This window comes from Brachyhypopomus gauderio, chromosome 6 (assembly GCF_052324685.1).
Source record: "Brachyhypopomus gauderio isolate BG-103 chromosome 6, BGAUD_0.2, whole genome shotgun sequence".
NCBI classification, from domain to species: Eukaryota; Metazoa; Chordata; class Actinopteri; order Gymnotiformes; family Hypopomidae; genus Brachyhypopomus; species Brachyhypopomus gauderio.
This window is the reverse complement of record NC_135216.1, coordinates 33,951,092-33,977,587: the sequence shown is the minus strand read 5'-3', so window position 1 is coordinate 33,977,587 and position 26,496 is coordinate 33,951,092. Positions and strand designations below refer to the sequence as shown.

Sequence of the window (26,496 nt, the reverse complement as noted above, 5' to 3'; positions counted from 1 at the left end):
TTCAGTCTCTGTCATACTTCTACAAAGTTCAATCTCCTTCCTCTCCAGATATCTGTCATGCTGTCTGTTCTGCTCTCACAATCTCTAGTATGGGTCCTGTTTCCACTGGAAACCGCTGTGCAGGGTGAGAGGACGGCTGCATTATCATCTGACTTCTACATTTCTTCTACACTTCCTGTTTCTATCTCATTCTCCTAGACCTGGATGTCCTCAGAGACGTGCAGATGTACACTTCGCAGAGCAAAATAAGATTTGTGGTTTCGCAAAGGAGAAACTCTCTCCACAGAGCGACTCTGTATATGACCTAAGAGGAAACAGATCGTACTAAAATCCTTATATAGTTATGTGTGAGCCATGGCTTAAGCTTGAAGAGGGATGGTGTTCCTAATTTCAAAACATTTTATGGCTATGGTTTTAATACATTTGCAAAAAGGCAGGTGAGTATTAGAGAGAGGAAAAGGTAAACTAAGTGGATGCCAAGGTGACCCTCTAACAATACTCTCTGTAGACTATTAGGCGATCAATTACCCTGTACACATGGTGCATTAGACAGAGATGCACAACCCTTCTTCCCAGACCAGGATGGATGAACAAAGAAAAATTCAGGCCAAGATAAGCAACAATAGAGTGCATTAGGGAAACACATGTATAGCCCAAATAGACCTCTGCCAGATTGTAGAGTGGAAAAAGAGGAAAAGAGAAAAAAGAGGAAAAGAAAAGAGGCAGCGTGGAGTGGTTTTCAAACATATATGTGTGCAACTCCAGGACAGTGCAACATATATAGAGGTCATAGAAACGCACCTGAGACCTGCGATTACAGCAACTATGTGTGACCGGTGTGTTTCTGCGTTGTGTAAAAAATTATCCGCCACATGCAATCTTTGTAGGCGATCTTCTTTTATTGGATCAGCCACTGTTGATACATAACGAGTGCATTGAACAATGCTGACAAACTCACTCCAGCACTCTCTCCCACGATATTAAAATGAAAAGGGCCCCGCGCGCGCAACGCGCATGCCTTGCTGCACATACCTGTTGATACATAACAAGTGCATTGAACAATGCTGACAAACTCACTCCAGCACTCTAAAAACATAATAGAAGAAAAGTGAGTGAAGCACAAATAACAGATTTGTAAAACATTTCCCCATCACCACCATAACTGAAATAAAATGGGTGGATATCAAATAGTGACATACCTCTCCCACGATATTAAAATGAAAAGGGGGGAGTTAAGATGGGTGGTCGCTATTTATACTTGGGGGGAAACACCACAAAAGAAGAAAACAGAAAGGGGAGGAGTCTGGATCCCACATATTCACAACTAGATAAACAGATAAACAAATACAGTACATTTTGTGTAATTATACAAGTGACAGATCAACCTGGTTACATTCACCCCCCAGAATTACACAAAATCACAAGACGCACAAAAACACTCAGCAATATTACATGAACCAGTAAGAAAACGGTGACATATGTCAGCAAAACGCTACCCAAATGAAGGGCTAGGAGACCTGAGGACCGCCTGGCGCCCGGCAAGGCCCCAGGATACCCCATAGACACCAAGAGGTGCCATTTACACCTCAAAATGCACGTCACATACAATTACTGGGAAATCCTAGGAGGAGCTGTCCTCCAATAAAGTGGAAATAAAAACACATGAGAAAAAAAAATAAACAAGCAAACAACTATCCATCAAACAGCAGGGGGGTATTCCACAAAGCGGGGTTAACAAACTCTAAACTTAACTCTGAACTCTGAGTTGTCTTAACCCGATCTGACATACTCAGAGTTTTCGGTTCCAAAACGGCTGATCGGAGTTAAAGTAATCAGGGTCGCTTAACTCTGAGTAGGTTGACCCAGACAGAAGCACGTTCACACGTAACTATGAAAGACATTCTTAATGGAGTGCAGATAAATAGGATTTATCATGGACTTAAAGCCGAGCATCGTATTTCACACCACTGTAGCTTGAAGTATTAATGACTGCGTATGCAGAATATTTAGATGTTATTAAACGTAAATGTAATACTGCGGTAGCTGCTAGAGAAAGGCAGTCAGCATGTCAAAAAATTGCCAACAGAGTTAATGCGTGAGTGAAAATGATATTTTTATATTTAGCAGAAGGGTGCGATTATATTATTATATTCTCCACATTTATAATACTGTATTGAGTTTTTAAATATTTTTTTATTGAACACTTACTAATTCCAGATCTAATCGGAGTGGTGTGAAACACACATGGCATCAGATAAAAAGTATAAGAATATAGTGAAGTATAAGAATATAGTACAAAGTGGTATGGCTGTATATAACTATATCTTATTCTTAAAAAATATTATAAAATATATTTATTTACAAGAAAAATGAAATAATGAAACATAACAGTGAATTTGACTGTAATGTATATTAAAAGGTTACAGGGTGGATGGTGGGGTGGGGTGGGTGGTGGTGCATGATTTAATGTGGAAAGCAGTGATTGCAGATGGAGTCTCTGACAACTCCACCATCTCTGTTGTCACCCACATGCATGTAAGGTTCCTCATCTGTGGGCATGTCAAAGATCGTAGGCTGTTGCTCTTCCTGGATGGTTGCAATGTTGTGTAATACCACATATGCCATTATTATGTGGCACACCCTATCAGGGGTTACTCTGAGCCCCTTCAGGCACTGGAACCTGGCCTCGAGGATTCCTAGGGTCATTTAAATTCTTGCCCTGGTTTTGCTGTGGGCCTGATTGTAGCGGGACTGTGGTCCAGGTGCAGGATATGAATAGGGAGTCATAAGGTAGGCCTATAGGACAGGCAGGGATACCCTCTGTCTCCATGAAGGAGGCCGTCATAGTGTCCTATAATCACACTAGGGTTTGCAATGATTTAACTATTACACTGCATTACACTGATTTAACTATTACACTGCACTACCTCAGGCCTACTCTATTCAGATTTGTTGTACAGTGTGGAATCATACACGGATCCTGGCCATCTGGCTTCAACATTTGTGATGAGGTGGGAAGCATCACATATGATCTTGATGGGGAGAACGATCAGTTCAATTCAATTCAACTTTATTATCATTATGCTGAAACAGGGTTGTACAGCACAATGAAACACTTTTAGGCTAGGCCTCAGTGCAATTACATACTACAAAATATCACAGCAGCAATTACATACAACATAGTGCAGGACAACATAGTGCAAGACGGTCATGGTGCAAGCCAGGCAATAGACATTAAATAAGCAAGGTAAAAAAATGTAAAATAGATAACAGTATAATGAAATATAAAAATATAAGTACAGTATGTACAGTGTGTGTAAGGTAGGTAAATGGGACAGGGATAAAGTGCATGGTGCATGGTGCCAAAGGGCTGGTGGACTGGTCTCTGGACTGGTGGCAAATCTGAGATATAGTCAGGGGGAGGTAAGTCTATATATGTCCAGTTTGAGGGAAAGTGGCTGGTGACAATAGCTACGTTATTTTTGTTACCATTAAAGATAAGTACATTATTCATTAAGTATTATAAAGGTTAGTACCTGTACATTAATGCTATGGATGGATTTTCTGTTTATGTAATCGCCTTCATGTTCTAATGGTGCTGGAATAGGTAGCATATGTAGGTTCCATCAATGCAGCCAACCACTCTAGGAAATTCTTAAAATGTAAATGGAATTAAGTTTGTTATATACTGCTTCTCCTTTGCTTAATTTCTTTATTGTCCGTGTGAATTAAAGACAAACCAACGATGCTGTGGAATTCCTCTTTGATGTCCATAATTGGCTTATGCCCAGGAAACACCACAAAACTGGGCACTAGTCAATTTAATGCCAGACATAGTTTTCGGACAGACCGACATACAGTAGCTTTGCTGACAGATCCCGCATCTTCTACACTATAAAAAAAACTTCCACTAGCAAAAAACGAAGAGCGATGTATAACAATCTGGAAAGAATTTAGGGCTGATCCGCGATGTGTAATATTTGAAATGTGACGCTTAATAATTTTATTGATGTAAGTATTGGATTGTGCTGAAAAACGATAATGTTCATTAAAAAATAATCCGAAAATGATAGTAGGCCTATGTCTATTCGGGGTTTTATAAGGCGTTCCCGACGAAGAACTCGGCGAATAAACTGAGTTTCAATATCCACATGATATTCGAGGAAAGGACACGTCATGATGACGTGTTTGTAACTCTGGGTCAGGTCCAAGTTAACCTGCCAGCGAGCAGGTTAGCTTCAGAGCATAAGTTGCTATAGTAACTGACTCAGGTTCTCTCAAAGCTCGGTTTCTGGAACGGAAAACCTCAAGTTTCTGTGAACTCTGAGTTAACTTACCCGGGTTTTCTCGCTTAACCCGCTTCTTGGAACACCCCCCAGGTGGAGAAAAGAGTATATATAATAATAATAATAATAATAATATATATAAAAATTCACACATTCATCAAAGGTGAGTGAACATTCTCAGTGTCAATTAGCGACTCTCTCTGAGTCATAGACTCTATCAAACGGCAAACAGGTCTGAGCACCCTACCAAAACGTGAGGTGAACTTACTACTCAAGTCGGTGCTGTGCTCGTCAGAAGGACGAATGAAGCGGAGAACAGGCAGGTGATCTACAGTAGCATCTGAATCAACTGGCCCTTCAGGGACAGAGGACCAGGACTCAGGACAGGAATCTGATTCCACAGTATAGCTCGACACAGCAGAAGGTTGCTGTTGAACCCATGATGCTGTGCGGTCATCATTACTGCACCAAGAGGGAGAAGAGGGAGAAGATGCAGCAGTGGCTGCTCCAGTGTCCACAACAGTCACTTCAGTCTCACGTGCATCAGAGCCAGTTACATCACTAGCAAAATCACCAGCAGGGTGAAAGTCACAACCGCCCGTGTCTGTAGTGACAGGCAAGAAGCTCACATCAAGAAGTAGGTTGCGGTGCACCACACGCTCATTTCCCTCTCGGTCCCTGATCTTGTAAACGTGCAGATCAGGCTTTGAGGCTACCACTGTGTAAAGAACTGGCTCCCACTTATCAGAAAGCTTCCGTTTCCCCTTAACCCCTTTGTTAGCTACCAGTACTTGATCCCCAAGAGAGAGAGGAAGACCCTTGGTCTTTTTGCTGTACTGGTCAGACTGCCGTTTCTGTTCTTTCATGCTGTTACGCTGCGCTAAAAGCATGGCAGAACGCAAATTATCCACCAGAGATGTAACATAGGCGTTATAATCACAGACGTCACTATCATGAAGGACATTTTAAAACATGAGGTCAACCGGTAACCTGGAAACCCTACCGAACATCAAATAGAATGGTGCAAATCCAGTGGTCTCATGGGCAGTGCAGTTGTATGCAAACGTCATCGACTGAATCATCTGCGGCCATTTCTGTTTAGATCCTGGAAGTAAAGACCGCAACATGTTACTGAGAGAACGGTTAAACCTCTCCGTTTGTCCATTGCCCATGGGGTGGTAAGGAGTCATGTGAGATTTCTGAACACCACACAAATTAAGGAGCTCCGCGATTAGCTCACTCTCAAAGTTTGCTCCCTGGTCGGAGTGAATGCGCTGAGGGAAACCGTAAACACAAAAAAATTCGTCCTAAAGCTTCTTTGCAACGGTCCGTGCAGTTTGGTCTTGACATCGAAACGCATGTGCCAATTTAGTGAAATGATCAGAGATCACCAAAATATCTACAGATTTGTTGTTGCTGTCCTCAGCTGACCAAAAATCAATGCATACAAGTTCCAATGGAGCGCAGGTCTTAATACTCTCCAAAGGGGCTCTTGCTGCAGGCTCTAAAGTTTTACTGAGAACACATCTGTGACAGTTTCTTACATGGTCACGAATATCCCTCTCCATATCATACCAGAAGAAGCGCTGGCGAGCTAAAGAAAGTGTGCGTGGTTGACCTTGGTGACCCGTGTTGTCATGAACACCAGACAGGACCAGCGATTTCAGGGAGTTAGGTACAACAAACTGGAACCTCTTGTGTTTAGTCATAGGGTTTCTCGTGACTCGGTAGAGTATGCCATTCAAAAATGTGAGTTTATCCCACTGTTTAAGAATCCTAAGGGTCTGCACACATTCACCACAACGCTCACACCTTGAAGGCCGGCGTCTCCTTCCAACATAGAAAGCTACCCTGGAAACAACAGGATCTGACTCCTGATGGGAAAGGAGATCAGTCAAAGGCAACTCAGAGAAAATGTCCTGACTAGGTGGGGCCACTGATGACAGGTGATCAACCAGAGACGCAGCACGCTGTGAGGGACCTGCATCCCAGTCTCTAACAGAAGACATTAAGGCAGAGGTTTCACCTTCTGACATGGTGACTTCATCAGCATTCGAGTCAGGTGGATTTTCCAGGGATTGAGGCTGACAGGTTAAATGAAACGCACTCTGCACATTCTCGTCTCCCACCTCACAGACCTGATCAAGCAACACAGAATACGGTTCTGACAGGAGGCGTTGGGACAGAGGCTTCACAAAAGGAACTCTACTCAGTGCAACCACATTGTGTCTGCCAGGGACGTATTTGATATCAAAACAGTACGGGGCGAGTTTGGAAACCCACCGTTGCTCACAGGCGTCCAGTTTTGGCTTGGTCAAAATATAAGTTAAGGGGTTATTATCGGTCCACACAGTAAATTTGTGGCCCTTAAGCCAGTGGCTGAATTTTTCGCACACAGCCCATTTCAAGGCCAAAAATTCGAGCCTATGTGCTGGGTATTTTGTTTGGCTGCGACTGAGAGACTTGCTGGCGAAGGCAACAGGCCTCGTCTCCACCAGGTGGAACCTGCGACAAAACAGCGCCCAACCCCTGCAGCGAAGCATCAGTTGAAAGAATGAAAGGCCTCCCAAAATCAGGGTGAGCCAGGACCACGCAGTTCAAAAGCGCAGACTTAAGCTCCTCAAATGCTCTTTCGCACTCCGGAGTCCAGTCATGAGGACACAACACCCGATATGTACCAGCCTTACCGCCTCCATATCCTTTAATTCTCCTCTTCTGACCCGCTGTCAGTGCATACAGTGGTTTGGCAATCCGAGAACACCCCGGGATGAAGTGCTGGTAAAATAACACCATGCCAAGGAAGGAGCGCACTTTCCGCTGTGATGGGGTGCAGCCATCTGAATTAGGGATGCACCGAAATGAAAATTCTTAGCCGAAACCGAAAACCGAAAATGAGGAAACCAAGGCCGAAAGCCAAAAACCGAAACACCGAAATACATTATGCCAATTATTAGTAACATTGGATTTTTGGCTAACCTCACTAAAATCAAGGCATTGCTTTTCAAAGAATAAATCAACTACAAAATTTGATTTGAAAATATTTATTTAGCACTGATATTACAGTAATGCATATTATAAAATAAAATTAGTGGTGCGCCGTTAACGGCGATAACACTGACAAGGGCCGACCACTAATTAAATTTAACTCGCTTGCAGACCGTTTTTATCTGAGAGGATAAATATATGTATTTTATACGAGTTAAATTTAATTATAACTTACTGGCCTGAAAGATAAATATAAATTCTCTCATAAAAACGTGACGCGAGTTGCAACAACATTAAACAGCTCAGGTAAACACGCTTCTGAGAAATGTCATCTGCCCTGCAAAACATAACGGGGCTCAATGTGCTCTATTAGCCTACGAAATCCCACATCCTCTACGACAGAGAACGGCTGATCGTCTAAGGCAACGAATTCCATAATTTTTGGTGTAATGTCCTTTGCCTCGGCGCCATCACTGGAAAACTTTTTTGCTAGCCTTTATCCAAATAAGCGCGTGCAGGTGGCGATTTTTGTTTGTGTCATCACAACACATTGTTTCGGCCGTGTTGTTTCGGTGATGAAAGTATTTTCGGCCGAAAACCGAAAATGCAAATTTAAGCCATTTCGGCCGAAAATTATCGGGGGCCGAATTTTCGGTGCATCCCTAATCTGAATCCATGAGATCTTCCCTTCGGAAGTTGGAAATGACCTCAATTTTCCTTTGATCAACAGAGACCCCACTCGCATCCACCACATGACCCAAAAACTGCACCGACCGTCTGAGGAAGTGACATTTTTTCTGCGCCAATTTTAAATTATTGGCTCTCAAACGGCGGAAAACTATTTCCAGCCTTTCCAGGGCCTCCCCTTCGGAGGGTGCAAACACCAACAACATCAACATCAAGGTAGCATAGCAGACTGGAAAAATTTAGATCACCAAAGATGCTGAGCATCATTCTCATAAATGACGCTGGGCTGTTACACAAACCTTGTGGGAGACGGTTATATTCGTACAGACCCAAAGGCGTGGTGAAAGCTGTGTAATGCCTGTCAGATCTATGAAGGGAGATGTTGTAAAACCCCGACGTTAAATCCATAGAACAAAAGAATGCATTACCACCAAGTGATGCCAAGCAGTCAGCTTGATGTGGCAGAGAGTGGGCATCCTTAACTGTTTTTGCATTAAGCCGGCGGAAGTCTGTGCATATCCTCATGTCACCAGACTTCTTCCACACCATGACTAGAGGCGAAGCATATTCACTGATGGACTTACTGATAATGCCCTTCATCTCCATGTCACTCAACACTTCCCTCAAGTGTTCATAATGTGCTGGGGGCACACGGCGGTACGGTAGCCGGAAGGGTTGTTCATCAGTGAGATGAATGCGGTGCACAAAGTCCTTCGCTTCACCACAGTCCAGCTTGCCTCTGGAGAATATGTCCTGATAAGACAGTACTAGGTCAGCTAGTCTCTTCCGCCACTCATCTGATACCTCACAACCCCTGATGTCAATATCAGATAGCCCAGTCCTCAAGTTGTCGCACATAATCAGACAAAGAGCCCGATGGTTCAAGTGGCGTCTCTGACTGAACACAACGAGTTTCACATAGGCCCTGAAAAAGAGGCAAGTCCTCCAATGCAGTACATGCAAAGACGTCAGCAATTTTTGTATTGCGTTTCAACAACACAGGCACATGCGTGGGATTTAAGATTTTCACTGGGATCCACCGGTCTCCCTACATAGGTGTCACAACCCGCCCAACCAATATGTTCCTCGGAGAGGAATGGGTGGAAGAGGGTTCAACGATAACCGTGCTGCCCGGGGACATAGGGGATGAGGGTGGCAGCTTGCCCCACACTATGTGTTCATGACGAGGCAGCAGGGTGACCGCTTGCCTCAACTTCACTGTGCCAATCTTGTCTGGGTCCTCTGAACCCTGCCATTGGGAAACACAGCTCAGGAGCTGGAGGAACTGTTCACACTCTGGGTCCGTACTCTTCGAGGACACTAACTCCCAGTATTTCGGATCAGATTTCATCATTTGGAGAATAGGGCGGAGTACATTACTGCCCACAATCAACTCATCCCACTGCCCTGATACTAGAAATGTTGGCACTGTAAATTTGCCACCACAGACTTCAATGTCCAGCTCATAGATACAATCTGGTTGCGTAAGGAGGCCACCACAGCCAACAAACACTACTCTCTCTGGGACAGGCTGAGGATTCAACACTATACCAGCGGCCCTTATTTTGTTCAGCGCTTCAGTACTCATAGTGCACGACATGCTCCCAGAATCAAGCATCCCTCTCAGATTTACCTGACCATTTACTAAAACTGGAGTATAGAACAATTCACTAGCTCCCCCAAGCTTCTGCGAGCCCTCAAAAATGACTTTATCATTAGGAAAGCTTTCACAACAGTTCATATAAATGGAGAATGGGTCCAGCACTTCAGTGAGGGTGTCCCTAATGCCGTCCATGTTTACCCTCTCATCACATGGGCTAGCTAGTTTAAATCAGCCTCAGATGGGGGAGACACGGGTCTGGGTGACTGCTGAGCTACCAACGGGCAATCGCGTTTCACGTGGCCAGATTTGAAACAGGTAAGACACAACCTAAACAACTTGCAGTGTGCATGTGTTGTGTGCTCTGCTGATTTACAGACTCTGCATGCAGCATGCTGCCAACCTCGCCGGCCCTGGGATCGGTCAAACCGCTCACAAACACGCAGGTCACTGCCAACAGATGAAGTGCACAAAGACAAAACTCTGTCAAATACACCCACCAACTGCTGGGTAGCATGCTCGGCCGCAGACGGTGCTGGAGTAGCACATGACGTTTGCATAACGGGAGTGCTGGGCCAAAGATGGCTCTGCTGACCTACTACAGGCTGAACCTGACCCTGATCACTAACAGGACCGGATGGGGAACTGAAATGATCCACTGGCCCACCAACCGCTACAGGGCAATCACGTGTGTATTGGCAGGTGGGGATAATTTGGGTCTGGGCAGAGCAGACTATGCTCATAGTTTGCTGGGACTGAACCATCAAACCTCTAGACTGTCCAACATGGTTGTCCAGACGTCTCTGTACCTCGGCCGCAGTCCATTCCTCTGGTGGCTTTAGTTGAAATGTTAGAAAGAGGTTGGGATCAGGACAGTGAGTGACGAACATCATGGCAACCTCAGCACCTGCATCCTCAACTAGTTTACCCCTCCTGCGGAGACACTCGTTAGCTGCATCAATAGATTTGTTCAAGCGAATCCAGTAATCCATAGCACACTCACCGGGCTGTGGCAAAGTGTTATAAAAATCCTTCATGGGTAGACTAGAGTAGGCCAGTTTGCTAAAGTTGCACCTGAGAATATCAAACACTGCAGCCGGTAGGTCAGCATCACCTAGCTCCGGTCGGCAATGAAGGGACACTCTCACTATGTCTCTAGCCTTGCCTGACAATCTGGACATAGTCAGATCAAACCTCTCTGCATGTGTCTCACAATTGGACCTAGATAAGCAACATTTCATCATATCCTCCCATTCTTGGATACAGAATGCATCCGTGCCATCACCGCTAAAGTATGGCGGTGCTTTAGTTTCTGATTGGACCACAATTTTCAACTGTGATGGATCGGCAGGCCCTGACTGGCTACCCGCAGTCCTCTGTGTGGGAGGGCTGGGGAGGCCTATGGCGGCAAGACTCGCAGCCACATTCTCGCCAATTTCCTTAGCCAAATCTGTGATCATACTGCTAAACGCCTCAGTCGAAATAACCTGGGTGGGCCGAGTCTGTGTATTAACAATAGGGGTGGAGCTAGCCACTGGGTCCGACGTCGGTATAACCGAATGGTGAATATCATGTTCATATTCGCTATCGGCTACTGGTCTGCCCCTACCAAAAGAAAATAGTTTCCTACCCCTCCCCAAACCAGATGCATCTGAAGGCTCCTTAAAATTATGTTCAGCCATAGTAACGGCAGTCGTTCTCTTAACAGCGAGCAAAACGGGCTAACTCAAAATGGCGCTAAAATGAAGTGAAGCATTCACGCGCAAATATAGCATGCGACACACGAAGAAAAAAAAAAATAAAAATCTAAATCAAACGTAAAACTTTCGTCAGACCAACGATCATCAATATACATATACAGGGACATATATAGCCTACATAAAAAAATTACGAATAATCACTCGCTTGCGATATCAGCAACAAACCGCACGATCGCTAACTTTGACAAAAGAAAAGAGAAAGAAAAATAAAACCTGATGAATGCAACACTGTCCAAAGGCACGGCTAGCAGCAGCTAGAGCAGCAGGGAAGATCCAGAAGTGCGGCCCGCGATGACAGGTGGGGTGCAGCAGTCCGCGCCAACTGATGAACGCAGGTCTGCGAAGTGGAGGGTCGAACGGCACCAAGTGTGACCGGTGTGTTTCTGCGTTGTGTAAAAATTATCCGCCACATGCAATCTTTGTAGGCGATCTTCTTTTATTGGATCAGCCACTGTTGATACATAACAAGTGCATTGAACAATGATACAAACTCACTCCAGCACTCTAAAAGCGTAATAGAAGAAAAGTGAGTGAAGCACAAATAACAGATTTGTAAAACATTTCCCCATCACCACCATAACTGAAATAAAATGAGTGGATAACAAATAGTGACATACCTCTCCCACGATATTAAAATGAAAAGGGGGGAGTTAAGATGGGTGGTCGCTATTTATACTTGGGGGGAAACACCACAAAAGAAGAAAACAGAAAGGGGAGGAGTCTGGATCCCACATATTCACAACTAGATAAACAGATAAACAAATACAGTACATTTTGTGTAATTATACACAACTGACAGATCAACCTGGTTACATTTGTAGTAGTTGGATCAGCTGCTACTGATCCACAGTTGATGGGAATATATTTACATTTATGGAATTTGGCTGATGCTCTTATCCAGAGCGACTTACATTTTTATCTCATTTTTTATACAAGTGAGCAATTGAGGGTTAAGGGCCTTGCTCAGGGGCACCTCAGTCATGGCCTCAGGTCGGGGGAATCGAACCCGGGACCCTCCGGTCACAAGACCAGTTCCCTACCACCAGGCCATGACTGCCCCATATATATGATCTATGATATATATATGATCATAATCCAGGCCAAAACCTAAATAAACTTTTGACCATCCAGAGACAAGCATCCTCTGGAATTACCAGGTGCAAGAAAAACTGTAGCCATCATTACATTGAACAATGAGAATGATGGTGACACACATGCAGTGATGTCAGTAATGCGTTACTCTAATCTAACCACTGTTTTTCAGTAACAAGTGTAATCTAACAAATTACTATTTCAAATCCAGTAATCAGCTTAAAATTACTTATCCAAGTAACTGTGAGTTACTGTATTTGTCATTTTCAGAAACACCAGAAATACCAAAACAAACCAACAGAGTGAGTGCTAACCTGGAGACATGACCAAGACAGACAGGAGGTTAATAATGGAAGTGTAGTGTGAGCATAAAATGATATTAGTCCGAGCACTAGCTACCATGCAGAGAAAGTGTCTATGTTACAGAAAGACATTCTCCTGGTAGGAAATCCTAACAGTGCCAGCACTCCGCACTGTAGTTTAATTATACCTACACGTCAAGCCGCTGCCTTATGCTTCTGTGTTTTATCGGATTTTGTCAAGCCTTTTGTATTCCATTTCTGTAATTCTCACTACATATTTTATTATTGCTTATTTTTGCCATGCCTGTAACATGCCTGTTGAATAAAAAAAAATGCAATCATAATCAAGTAAACACAAGCTTATGCCTAGGTGAAATATGTCATGTTACCCTCAGCTCCATTTTATGAAAGCTAGTTCAAACTTCCCTTGCTCACACAAACTACCGGTTCCAGTGTTCCTTGCCTGGTGTGCTAGGCAGAGGCAGTCAGGAGGAGGGGCTGTGAGGAGGAGGAGGGGCTGTCAAGAGGTGGGGCTGTGAGGAGCAGGGACTGTCAAGAGGAGGGGCTGAGAAGAGGAGGGGCTGTGAGGAGGAGTAGCTGTATGGAGGAGTAGCTGTATGGAGGAGGGGCTGTTAGGAGGAGGAGGGGCTGTGAAGAGGAGGAGGGGCTGTGAAGAGGAGGGACTGTGAGGAGGAGGGGCTGTGAGGAGGAGGAGGAGCTGTTAGGAGGAGGAGGGGCTGTGAAGAGGAGGGGCTGTGAGGAGGAGGGGCTGTGAGGAGGAGGGACTGTGAGGAGGAGGAAGGACTGTGAGGAGGAGGGGCTGTGAAGAGGAGGGACTGTGAGCAGGAGGAGGGACTGTGAGGAGGAGGGGCTGTCAGGAGGAGGGACTGAGAGGAGGAGGAGGGACTGTGAGGGGGAGGGGCTGTTAGGAGGAGGGACTGAGAGGAGGAGAGGCTGTTAGGAGGAGGGGCTGTGAAGAGGAGGGGTTGTGAGGAGAAGGAGGAGGGACTGTGAGAAGGAGGGGCAGTCAGGAGGAGGGGCTGTGAGGGGGAGGGGCTGTTAGGAGGAGGGACTGAGAGGAGGAGAGGCTGTTAGGAGGAGGAAGGACTGTGAGGAGGAGGGGCTGTTAGGAGGAGGAGGAGCTGTGAAGAGGAGGGGCTGTGAGGAGGAGGGACTGTGAGGAGGAGTAAGGACTGTGAGGAGGATGGGCTGTTAGGAGAAGGGACTGTGAGGAGGAGGAAGGACTATGAGGAGGAGGGGCTGTTAGGAGGAGGGACTGAGAAGAGGAGAAGCTGTTAGGAGGAGGGGCTGTCAGGAGGAGGGACTGTTAGGAGGAGGAGGGGCTGTGAGGAGGAGTAGCTGTATGGAGGAGGGGCTGTTAGGAGGAGGTGGGGCTGTGAAGAGGAGGAGGGGCTGTGAAGAGGATGAGGGGCTGTGAAGAGGAAGGGTTGTGAAGAGGAGGGGCTGTGAGGAAGAGGGGCTGTGAAGAGGAGGGACTGTGAGGAGGAGGGGCTGTGAGGAGGAGGGGCTGTGAGGAAGAGGAGGGACTGTGAGGAGGAGGAGGGACTGTGAGGAGGAGGGGCTGTTAGGAGGAGGAGGGACTGTGAAGAGGAGGGACTGTGAGGAGGAGGGGCTGTTAGGAGGAGGAGGGACTGTGAAGAGGAGGGACTGTGAGGAGGAGGAGGGACTGTGAAGAGGAGGGGCTGTCAGGAGGAGGGACTGAGAGGAGGAGGAGGGACTGTGAGGGGGAGGAGCTGTTAGGAGGAGGGACTGAGAGGAGGAGAGGCTGTTAGGAGGAGGGGTTGTGAAGAGGAGGGGTTGTGAGGAGGAGGAGGGGGGACTGTGAGAAGGAGGGGCAGTCAGGAGGAGGGGCTGTGAGGGGGAAGGGCTGTTAGGAGGAGGGACTGAGAGGAGGAGAGGCTGTTAGGAGGAGGAGCTGTGAAGAGGAGGGGTTGTGAGGAAGAGGAGGGACTGTGAGGAGGAGGGGCAGTCAGGAGGAGGGGTGCTGAGGGGGAGAGGCTGTTAGGAGGAGGGGCTATCAGGAGGAGGTGCTGTGAGGAGAAGGGGCTGAGTCAACAGCAGAGCCTCTATAAAGTGTGTTGTCTTCCACAGCCTTCACCCACTGGCTTCTACTGAGAAGAACACGAACAAGATTAAGGAAATAATAACCAGCAGTCAACTGGTACAAAGACAAGACGTATATAGACGAACAAACGACCCTCAGGTGAGACGGATCACGGGTCCCGCCCACCTGAGGGACGAACATCACGTGACCAAAAACAGGACCGCTGCCGCTGTAACCGGGGGCGACCGGTAGGGGGCCCCCCCACAACGTGACAGACCCCCCCACCAAAGCCGCACTCCCCTCCGGATGTGCGGCTTACAGCGGCAGCACACAAAACACAACAAAGGGGCGGGAGGGAGGGGACAAGACAGGGACCCGTTCCCTGCCGTCCTGAGCTGAAACACAAAACACAAGCTCCTCGTCACAGGACGCAGACCAGGCAGGGACCCGTTCCCTGCAGTCCTGGAGCTGAAAACATAAAACACATAGGTTAGCTCGCCTCCTGGGCGGGACCCTGGACCGACTGGGCCGTCAACAAGACGATAACCACGCCCCGGTCGGTCACAGGGCCCTCGCGCCCTAACCGGCCTTAGGCCGGTTAAGCCCCACCGCTGTGTGCAGACCGGGAGCACATGGCCCAACAAACGTCATAGGTGTGGATGTGTGCAGGCCGCCACACTGGGGTGCGGCCACGGCTTCTACCGACCACCTCCCGAACCTACCTCCTCGCTCGGAGCTGACCCCTGCCCTTTCGCTAGGGGTCACCCCAGACTCCTGGGGAGTGAACCCCTCCCCGGGGCCCCTCATCTCAAGGTGGACTCCTCCACCCAACCCAGGAGCGCCAGAGACCAGGGCCCTGGCAATCCGCAACAGGGACACGCTGGTCACCCCGAGCTCGAAGGAGAGGGTCTCCTCCTGGAGACCCCACTAGGTCCGGGAGTACCGCAGTCCACCACCAGGAGCGACCTGCAACACATCACACACACACGCACACAGACAACACATAACACAAAATGCGCACTGCTCCGACCACTGACCCCCCTTTTACACAGGGGGGAAGGGACCCCTTCTTGGCATGAGGAGACACCCTGTCCTTACACCCCAGGCATCCTCCGCCTACAAAGGGGTACAGGGGCTCCTCCTTGCTCAGGGGTCCCTCCCAACCGGTCAGGTCTCCTGATGGAGCAGTGCCATCTGAGCCACATGTCGTGGCTCAGTAACCCCATAGTTCCCCCAAAAACATATTTAGGGGGGGCCCCTCTGGGGAATAACAAAACAAAAAACACAGACACAACATTTAACATACGCACCTAAGGGCACGGGACCTCTAATGGGCCCCTCCCCACACACAGTGAAGAGGGGTGCAAGAGAGGAATTACATAAAACAAAGCACGCTACACTCTAGGACAAAACGAACACGCAAAGACAGAACACAAACAAACGGACAGGACCCACCGACGCGCGCGCTCTGTGGAGCGCGACGCGCCTACTCCAGCTCTCTCTCTCTCACCGTTCTCCCAACGGGATCCGCAGATCTTTGGAGAGAGAGAGAGCTATACGCGAGCGGCTTACGCGTCACGCCCACAGCGACGCGTCTCTCGGGCTCGCAGTCGCTCACCCCCGTCACCACGGGATATCGGGTGAGCGAGGCAAAAGGCACCGAGAGACCCTCGCGTCTAACGCGGTCTAGCGTGCGGCATGCACCGGTGGACCCGACTACATACACACACGAACACCACCAGCGAAACACACACCACGGCACACTCACACACTCGCTCACGTCCGCGTCGTTATTAAAACAAAACACTACAACGTACATACACACACACACACAGACGATAACGGACAATGGACGTGCGCAATGTGAGGCACCGGTAGTTTCGCTGGGCGAGAGCGGAGTCTACTGGTCCCCAGCTCTAGTCACCGCTGTGTGATTTTACGGGTTTAAACACAAACAACATTTAAACACGGCGGGACGAGTGGGGACAGACTCAACACACTCTCGGACAATACACGACAAACACACAGCACGTAGACAAACACTTACCACGAGACATGACCACGAACGAAGGAGAAAGTAAAGGAGACTGGCGGCTTCCGAAAGGTGGCTGGTTATTCTGTGACGGGCAGGTGTGAGCAACTAAAAAGGAAGCGATCACGCCAAGTCTCAGGGAAAGAGGATGGTTTAATAGAAAGTGTGCAAACCAAAAACCCGTGCATGGTTCCAGATTAAGGAAATAATAACCAGCAGTCAACTGGTACAAAGACAAGACGTATATAAACATCATTTGCATCACAGCCAGCACACAGAGCTGTTGCCTGTATTTTCTCATGGAGATCTTGCCATACTTTCCTCCTACTCTTGCCATCTAGATATGATGCAGTAAACTGTATATTTGACATAGACAGACATAGATCCAGCTCTCCTCTCTACACTTGGCTTGGCTTGAACTGCCCTAAGCCCTAATGGTAGGATTAAAACAGGTTGGTTACTGTAACTGCCAAAAAGGAGGGAGATTTGTCATTTTGTTCAAAGCTGACCTAAAAGAAGAATGTGCAAACCTGTGCAAACGGTATATTTAGCTAAGACTGCACAATATGCAAATAACATTTTATGCTATGTTACCATAGCAGCATATGGAATTCACATAGAAGAAAGTATCTCAAATGGCAGAATGTGCAAATTACAGAAAAATATGCAACTAACGTAGCTGAAACTGATATAGCATATATTATTCAACAGTAGCACTGGTGGATATCCAATACAGAAAAAAGTAAGCTACAGAGAGACAGGTAGTATAATTACTTTGTTTAAATGATTTGGTGGCAATAATGTCCATTCTAATTAAATTTACCTTTTAAAAAACTGCTACTCATTGTCATTTATTTTTGTTTTTGTAGAAACTACTGAAAAATGGCTTCCCAAATTGCGAAGATCAATCAAAGCCTCACCACAGCTGAGGAAATGAGAAACCAAACCAAGCTTATAATGCAGCCCTATGTCAACTGGGAGGGGTACCTGACTCCTGCACCACTCTCCATAGCCATCATGGGAGAGCTGGTCTTCATCTCTTCACAAACTGATTTCTCCATCAACAAAAACCCACCCAAGGGAGGCTACCAGTACATCAAATACCCAGAGTCCTTTCGCGCCTGCCTCATGCAGGTGTGTAACTCTGGCTGGTGGGCGTTCAACGAAGCCCATAAGAACATGGATCAGATTCGACTCCACACCCTCACTGTCCCAGATTACATGAAGAGTTCTGTGAAGATTCTGTTCCAAGGTGATGATGAGGTTGTTAAAAATTTTCTGCCTCACCAGCTGGAGAACATTCGTGTCATTGCAGATGACTGCCTTACTCTGGCTTCTGCAACAGAAAAGGGATTCAGTGATGTCATCAACATAATCCAAGAGTTGCTGGAAGCATGTGTAAATGCTAAGCATGTTTATGGAGAGGAGTTAGATGAAATAAAGAAGAAACTAGAAGAGAACAAAATGAGGAAAGAGTCATCAGAAGAAGCTTTGAAACGCTCTGAAAAAGCAGTGAAAGCCCTAGAAGAGCAACTGAATGAAGCACACGAGAGTTACAAAAGTGCAATGGATTCACTTCCCAGTGGGTGGGAGATGATCGGGATGGACTTTGTTTCAAGTCTGACTGAGTGTACTACCAATTTAATTACTGGACTGGCATCAACCCTAAGTAACCCTGTATCAAAAATGTCTAATGTTTCAAAAGTAATAACTCAAATAGTAAGTCACACAAAAGGCCAGGACAAAACTTCAGATGGAATCGATGAAATAAACATCTACAGCAAGTCTGCAGAAATCCTGAAATGTGCAGAGTTGATTCAGCAGTTTGTGCAGGAGGAGAACATACAGTGGACTGAGCTGTATGATCAGAAGAATAAATGTCCAAAATCAAAGTTTGCATTAGATCAATTGAAAAGAATCAATAAGAGTTTAGAAAAATCCCCACAATGTGAAGCAAAGAATTATGCTCAAATGATATGTGAACAGGGCATCAACATCTGTAATCAACTGACAAAATATTCACCAGATAGAAAATGTGAGGAAGCCAAAACAAAGGAGCTGATTGAAGAATTCAGAAAACTGATTGAATCAGCACGTGCATTTGACAGCAAAAGTAAAGCTGTCACACATTCTCCTGCAATGGTGCCAAAACCACCCATGATGAATAAAGAAGGAAGTAAATCTGAGATGCAGACTGCCTCACAGAGAGCTGCAGACAATGCTCGTTTCCGCATAGAGCAGAGCAGAGCTCAACTAGACAAGACCAGAGTGATGCATGAGAAGAGTGTGGAGAACATGGAGAAGAACCATAAGGAACTAACTGAAATCTTGATCAGCATGAGGAACTGTGAAGCCAAAGAGATTGACTTTAACACCACCATCAAGATGTTGGTGAAAGGTATGGATGCCATGGGCAGAGTGAAGGAGCAGTGGGAGAAGATGGTGCGCTTCTTTCAGATGGTGTCCAACATTGTGAAAACCAGCCTGACCGTAAGTCTCAAAAGATTTGTCTCTATACCCGAGTGCACCCCATCACTTTCCTATAATGGAAAGCTCTTTGCCAAAGACCAACTTTACAATCAAGCATTTCAAGCCACTAACATTGCTAATTTGGTCCACATGATCTCAGGAACCTACACTGAAGTGTCTGACAAGCACCTCATGGATCGGATCAGCTCACTAGGAAAACTTATGGTCATGGACAAAGAAAAGCCAGAGTTCAGACAGCAACGTCTGCAGTTACAGAACGGCTGTGATGCAGCTCAAAAAGCCATTTTGCAACTTGTGCAAAACAACAAGGCTGAGTTTGAAAGGAAGACACACTCAAGACTGGAGAAGATTGATAAAGAGCTGCTGGCAATTCTGCCCTCTGCTGCCCCTGAAGAGATGAAGAGCATTCAAGCAGCTGTTAAAAGTGGATTCACAGAGGAAGAGGAAGGAGACTACATCTGAACATACAGCACCACCTCTCCATCTACCCCCTCCCCTCTCATCCACCCCTCTCCTTTCCTTCTCCTGTCTCTCTTTCTCTTAAATTTGCATTGGACTAAATACCCAATGTTTAAAAAATCCAAGTTTCTGTATGCACAAATAAACAGTGATAAGTTGAGGATCAACACAGATTCCTGACTCTTAATGGCTGAATGTCTAACAATTATGCCCTGTTAGTATTAAGACATTTGAAATCCTTGAACGGGCTGTACACACCCAGTGTATATGGAATATTTTGGACAAATAACAAATGCCTATAAAGACCATATTGTCATATGTTAAACCCTTAATATGTCCCCAAACCACTTCAAGTTAATTAAAAAAAATGTTATAATTTACATTACCCTTTAAAATTGTACAGGTAAAAGAAAACATATAGTAATGTAGTATAAAGTAAATACTGTACATTCTGTAAGTACATGTACATCTAATGTCCGCCATCTTGAGCCTGCCCGCGTCTTCTCTGAGACGCTGAACTCTTGTGAGCGCATTTTCTATGAGACACTGCTATACTATCATTTTCTTTGCAACATAAACACACAAAGAACGTATTTTTTCGCACACCTAACAGCGCCCTTTATCATGAGCACATGTGGAACTTCACTACACAACAGTGTCCTATTTCCTCTACGGGAGTTGGGGCTATAGAGCCCGTTATGAGATTTGTGTTTGTGGTTATGCAGAAAGAGCTTAGAGATCAACAAATTGCGTATATTTGGTGAACGCTTCCTGGTGTTTTTACATGAAGAAAACGTTTTTAAAATGTGGATCTGGGTGGATTTGCTCTTTGTAGCAACACTATGCTGCCCCCTGCTGGCTCGTGTTAATACGTTGATTTAAACGTTGTTTTATCTTTCGTTATAAATTCGGCAATGACAAGTCAGAAGACTCGATTCTCGGTGTTTATTTGTGCACATGAAAAAATGTCTTTTTTTCTTAGCCGGAAAGAGAGTGCTCGTCTAACATCAGGCAGCAATAACGTCCGTGTGTAAGAGGGGCAGGCAATAAATGATGAATGTATGTAAAGCATACATTTTTTTAATTAAAAAATAAAAGAAATGTTCCGCTGGTTGCTTCGAGAATTCCCACCAGCCCCACCAGTAAATTCGCTGTCCCATTTTTCAAGATATTTTACACGAAGTCTTTACTTTTTTGGTAGGAACGCCTTCTGTCTCGTTACATTCATTCATCTCTGATGATTTGATTGTCGGGTTTGTTGTTCCCGCTGTCAGCACTAATCTCGCGAGAACTGACACTCGAGCTACTGCAGGTTGACACTCTCGCGAGACTAGCGACACAATTCATTTTGGAGAGGCAAAAAAAGGAATGCTTTTTTAAAAAATATTATATTATAATACGGGAAATTTACTGGAAAATATTTATACGTGATGACGACAGGAAAGAGGGGTAAAATGGGAGACTTAACAGGTATGAGGTAAAGTGCGTGTCTACACCAAATTTCTCAAGTTTATCGTTGCTTAGACAGCGTTAGTGTGTGATGAGCAGCGAAATAAAACCGATCATGACGAGCGTACGCACCCTCCCATCTGACACGGACACAAGCGAGTCACTATTAAAAGGCTAGAGGATCCAGCCTCACGTATGCGTCGTTATGTGGGGACACAGAAGAAGACGAATCACCCAGGCAAGTGCAGTGAGATTAAATGTATTAACTTTGATAAATTTGTAATGTTTTGAGTTATTTCGTGTTGCGTGCTGTACAGTATGTAATAAGTAAGATCCTGTTCAGCATAGGTTATTTTAAAGGTATTTACATTGACGAACATTTATATTTTTGGTATTTCGTATATTGTATTTTCGAACATTAAAACATTAGAAGACCGCTATAGATAATTTCATCTTCTCATGGCGTTTCCATGTAAACTACACTGACAATACGAGTAGAATAAAAGTAAACTAATCAAATAAAGATAAATAAATATCCAACATTCTTGAATAAGAAACACGTTTCTTATTCTGTCAGGTTAACATGAACCAGATCTCATCAAATGGGTAAGCAGGCTACTTAATGACTGTTCAAACTTTACACAGAATTAATAATAAAAAATAAGATATTTTAATATAGTTTGACATGTCTTGTCTGCTTCTCCACAGGGTTTTGCTGAAGGATTCAGCCGAGGCTGTTATTATTCCTCTGAAGAACGGCATCATCTCCATCACCAGAGTCTACGAGTCCCTCATAGATGCAGATGTAAATCCCATTAGTGGACAGTGCTCCAACTACACCTCCATCAGACAGCAGATAGTGGAGACCCAGCAGAGTCTGGAGGAGTCAGAACAGGCAGCCAGTACAGGACTGAAGGGTCTTGATCAACACCTTGAGGAGCTTACAGAAGTTGAAGGAAAATGTGAACAGCAAATTAGAGATAGACAGCATAACTTAGATAACTTGAGGACAGAGCAGATGTCTAATGAAAAGATACTGAATGACTCTATAAGTGCTTTAGAGCAGGCCAGACACAATCTGGGCTCAGCTGAAGAAACTAAACGCAATCAGGAGAAGAGAAGACATGATGCTGAGATAGTAACAGGAGTTGGAGCAGGATTGTTTGTTATACCAATTGTTGGATGGATTGCTGGTAGGAAATACAGTAATTATTAAATAGACTATAACACATGAAGATGAAGTAAAAAAAATTACAAGACAATACTTAATTTGTAAGCTTTAGGTTCAAATATTAAATTTACCCTCTCTCTGTTTAGGCGCTGCCATGGTGAGTGCTGGTGCAGTAGAAATGTCTCAAGCGTCAGATGCTATCAGTGAGGCAGAAGAGGAGGTGAGAGAATCTGAGTCCCAAGTGGAAACGTACCAAAGTAAAGTGTCTGACTACGAATTCAAGATTTACCAGTTGGAGCTCAGCATCAGAAGGAAACATGACGAGGTGGAGCAGATCCATGGAGAAATCCAGCAGGTGAAGGAGAAGAGAGAGAGTGTAGCTGAGTTCCAGGAGAAAGTGAGAAGAGTCGTCCACATCCTGAGTGACCTGAGTGGGAAGACCAGAGTGGTTAAAGTTCAAACTCGCAGATTCATCCTCCAGGAACCAGTGATGAAGATGATGGAGGATGTGATGAAGGCAGCAGGACAAGTCACAGGGAATGAGCTCCTGTGTACTGAAGACAAACCACAACTCATCAGTACCATGAGGGAGAACCACCAAACACTGTTGGCTCTCTGTACCTCACACAGTAACACTGAAGAGGATGACTACTACTGATAGATATGCAGTATGGCATGTGATCTGTAAAGAGCTCATGTGAATAACATTGCTATGTTATAAAGTACACGTGAGCCCAGTTCAGTTAGTTCAAAGTCAGATATGCTTAGCAGGTTTTCTATTACTTTGGCTAATTGTACATAATGCTGTTTAAATACTGGGACACACTGTTTATCAACACATCCTAATAAATAAATTCTATCATGTTCTACCTTTTTTGGCTATGTGAGTGATAATAGAGCTTTATTATAGAGCTCTACACCTCCATTATTATAGAGCTCTACACTTCCATTATTATAGAGCTCTACACCTCCATTATTATAGAGCTCTACATCTCCATTAGAGTGGTGGGGGTTATGTAGGGTACTAGACGTGTCTTGTTGCTTCTACGTCCCAGATTCACATGATAATTAAACATGATAATAAAATTTTTTGTATTGCATTTTTGCATTCTTATACCATATAGGACATCAAAATGAGGTCATAAGGGGTTAGAGGTCCCATTTTCATGCCTCAACAAGAGGAGGCTGTATGTGCTTAGGTTGTTTTGAATGTGCAGAGTAAGTTTTCCCAGTCAGTTGTCTGTCTTTTCTGAATTTCAATCAGATTTGTTTTTGTCAACAAATTGCAATGCGAACAATACAGTCAAACAATATTGCTGTACAAATTTGATTCCAGTCCAATTTCTTTCAATCAGTCTCTCACATATAGTGATGTGTAACTTTGTGTTCTGTGTAAGTTTGTATTTTGTGTGTAACATGTATTGTTTCATTTGATATACCACAGAATGTGCAGTGTTCTTGAAATCAAAAACTTAGCTAGCTTCCATGAGAATATACTTTTTTGAGAAATACAGTTTAGAGAAATGCAGTTGTGATGCCAATGTAAACCATGATGTGAGAAATGTACCAAATTGACTGAGAAAAACTGTAATGTGCGATATGGAATATTTAATTCTACTTTCTTGTCTATTAGAATTGCAAGGAATTTTACATTTCGGCATTTATGTTATCTAGAGGTAGCTAGCTAGCTAGTTCTAGTTTATAAGTATTACAACCAATAATGAGCGAGAGAACAGGTGTTACGGTGACAGCTCCGGACCCTTCCCTGTGGGCGTGCCGCTACGTGGTCTGCGTGTCGTTATGTCCATCTATGTAGTTCCGTGGGTGTGGGTTGTTCGTGAGCGTGTTCGTAGTCGCACCTGTGCCTTGTCTCGAGATCACGAGGGTCTGTGTTAATCACCTATTTAATGTGCGTTCGCGCAGTGTCTTGTGCTCGTCTTTGTCTAAAGTTTTATGCCAGTGTGAGTGTATCTGTGTTTTGCTCACTCTCCGCTTGAAGCTTACACGTCTGTTCAGTGTAAATAAATGTTCTGTGTTACACCGTCATACAGAGCCGGAGTGGCTAATCGGGAGATTCGGGAGGATTCCCGATGGGCCGGCTCATGTCAATCTCTAGTTTGGGCCGATTGGAAGGGAAAAATAATTTTGGGCTGGATTTGGGCATGAAACTCCCGGGCTGAAAAAGTGTCCCACTCCGGCCCTGCCGTCATTTCTCGTCGTGCCTCCTCCCTCGGGTGTGACAGAAAGACGAGCCGCAAAGATGCCAGGGTACACCTCCACGAGGAAGAAGGGGAAGAAAAGGGCCGTCACGTCTCTTCCCCTGCGCGTCGCCCCAAGGTGCAGGAACCAGACATGCAGCGGGATCCGGTATGTGCAAGCCTGCTGCGCCAAGCCCAGGCGGCCAGGAACGAGGAAAAGGCGGAATGCTTCCGCCTGGCCGCCGCAAGGGTCTGGAGCGAGAGTCCCCACGCTCCAACCCTGGCTCTCCCCGAGGAGGAATACGGGGAACCCATAACGGTGGGGGTGGCCACCTTTGCCCTTTCTCCCCCTGAGGTCGAGTTCGGGAGTGAGGACTCCGGAGAGGAGGAGAGTCTCCCCTCCTCCGGGTGCTCGGACGAAGAGGAGACCAGCTACTGCCCCTCCGGGTCGGTAGCTCCCGAAACGCCTGAGGAAGAGGAGGGCAGCCCCATCCCATCCGTTCACCCAGTGCACACCGAGCGCCCCAGTGAAGAGGAGGAGGAGGAGGAGATTAGCCCTTCCCCTTCCGTATACTCGGCTCCGACCGAGTATTATGGGGAGGGAGGGGAGGAGGCCAGTCCACCTCCATCCGTCTACTCGGAGCCCGGCGAACATCACGGTGCGGAGGAAGACGTCAGTCCTCCCCCTTCCATCTACTCGGCACCTACAGTGTATTACGGGGAGGAAGAGGAGGTCAGCCGCCCTCCGTCCGTTTGCTCCTCGCCCTCGGAGCGTGACGAGAGCGAGGAGGGAGAAAGCGCCTCTGGGTGTTCGGGGGGCACCGCCTACTCGGGGAAGGAAGCCCCTCAGTCCCCATCGGCAGGGAGCAGCATGGACTGTTCCCGCTGCCCAATCGCTGAGGAGCCGATGTCCCTGAGCCGGAGTGTCTCTGTGGAGGAAGAAGCGATGGACACCTCGAGGGGTGAAGCACCGGTCACCCCAGGAGCGCAAAAGGGATTCGGCGCAGCCTGCGGCCCGAGGTGGGGATTCGGCGCGCCGTTGGAGACGTTGCGGATACCTGCCAGCGCGCGGCGCCGAGTTCCAACTCCGGTGGCGCCCAAGAAGGTGGCCGAGGCTCCTCGCAGGTGGCCACCGGGCGCTAGGTCCACGGGAGCACCGACACGCTGTTCAAAGTTTCATGCCAGTGTGAGTGTATCTGTGTTTTGCTCACTCTCCGCTTGGAGCTTACACGTCTGTTCAGTGTAAATAAACGTTCTGTGTTACACCGTCATATCTCGTCGTGCCTCCTCCCTCGGGTGTGACAACAGGTGGTATTTTGATGAGCAGGAACAGCGCGCACCGATCTGCCGAATATTCTTAAAACATAAATATATATAATTTATCCAATTTTATTTTATCTGCTTACAGTTTGACAATCGACATCTAAACAATTACAAAAATATAAGCAAATAAATTATTCACCCGTGTCTATTCAATCTGTGTTGGAAGGTGAGGGGTTAAGTGGAAGCGCCTGTGTTTCCCCCTATCAGGACTGTGATGCCCGCTGTTCGTTTACAGAGGGCCTGGCAGTTATAATTCAGCGCAATAACAGTTTCAAATGACAGCAAAATTGACCAATCATATCTTCCCTCTTAATGGGCGGGCTTAACTGTATGATAATATCTGCCCGCTGTGGCGATGCTAGCTGTCGTTAGCGTACCACCGCTAGCTAGTTTCGATTCATTCTCAATTTTATATATTTTTTAAATTGCAGTTAATTAGGAGAGGAAACAATTTTTTTTCGGGGGGGATGGTAGCGGGCCCAGGTATAATGGTCACGGTTCGCTACTGATGTCTATACTTATTATTTAACAGATTAAATAATAAGTTGGTCGATAATCTTTGAGAAAAGCTGCAACTTGTGTGACTTGATACCTTGA

General features: G+C 46.0%; 3 protein-coding genes across 5 annotated transcripts; 2 read left to right on the top strand and 1 right to left on the bottom strand.

Moving 5' to 3' along the window:
* Nucleotides 1-891: 891 nt before the first annotated feature.
* LOC143517762 (uncharacterized) lies at nucleotides 892-22,805 on the bottom strand. 2 transcript variants are annotated; one of them, XM_077010560.1, is made up of 3 exons: nucleotides 22,668-22,805; nucleotides 22,510-22,575; nucleotides 892-11,769 (listed from the first exon to the last, which is right to left on the bottom strand). In XM_077010560.1, exon 3 carries the CDS (start codon nucleotides 11,238-11,240, stop codon nucleotides 9,780-9,782), a length of 1,461 nt encoding a protein of 486 aa, XP_076866675.1. In that variant the 5' UTR covers nucleotides 11,241-11,769; nucleotides 22,510-22,575; nucleotides 22,668-22,805; the 3' UTR covers nucleotides 892-9,779. The 2 variants fall into 2 exon arrangements, with proteins under 2 accessions (XP_076866675.1, XP_076866676.1); XM_077010561.1 differs by lacking the exons at nucleotides 22,510-22,575; nucleotides 22,668-22,805 and adding an exon at nucleotides 12,905-15,118.
* Nucleotides 17,604-19,906, top strand: LOC143517759 (uncharacterized). 2 transcript variants are annotated; one of them, XM_077010556.1, is made up of 2 exons: nucleotides 17,604-19,299; nucleotides 19,439-19,636. In XM_077010556.1, exons 1-2 carry the CDS (start codon nucleotides 17,692-17,694, stop codon nucleotides 19,490-19,492), a joined length of 1,662 nt encoding a protein of 553 aa, XP_076866671.1. In that variant the 5' UTR covers nucleotides 17,604-17,691; the 3' UTR covers nucleotides 19,493-19,636. The 2 variants fall into 2 exon arrangements, with proteins under 2 accessions (XP_076866671.1, XP_076866670.1); XM_077010555.1 differs by having other exon boundaries at nucleotides 17,604-19,906.
* Nucleotides 21,178-23,036, top strand: LOC143517763 (uncharacterized). Its single transcript, XM_077010563.1, has 4 exons — nucleotides 21,178-21,445; nucleotides 21,785-21,813; nucleotides 21,916-22,400; nucleotides 22,525-23,036. Exons 1-4 carry the CDS (start codon nucleotides 21,413-21,415, stop codon nucleotides 23,034-23,036), a joined length of 1,059 nt encoding a protein of 352 aa, XP_076866678.1. The 5' UTR covers nucleotides 21,178-21,412.
* The last annotated feature ends 3,460 nt before the right edge of the window (nucleotides 23,037-26,496 follow it).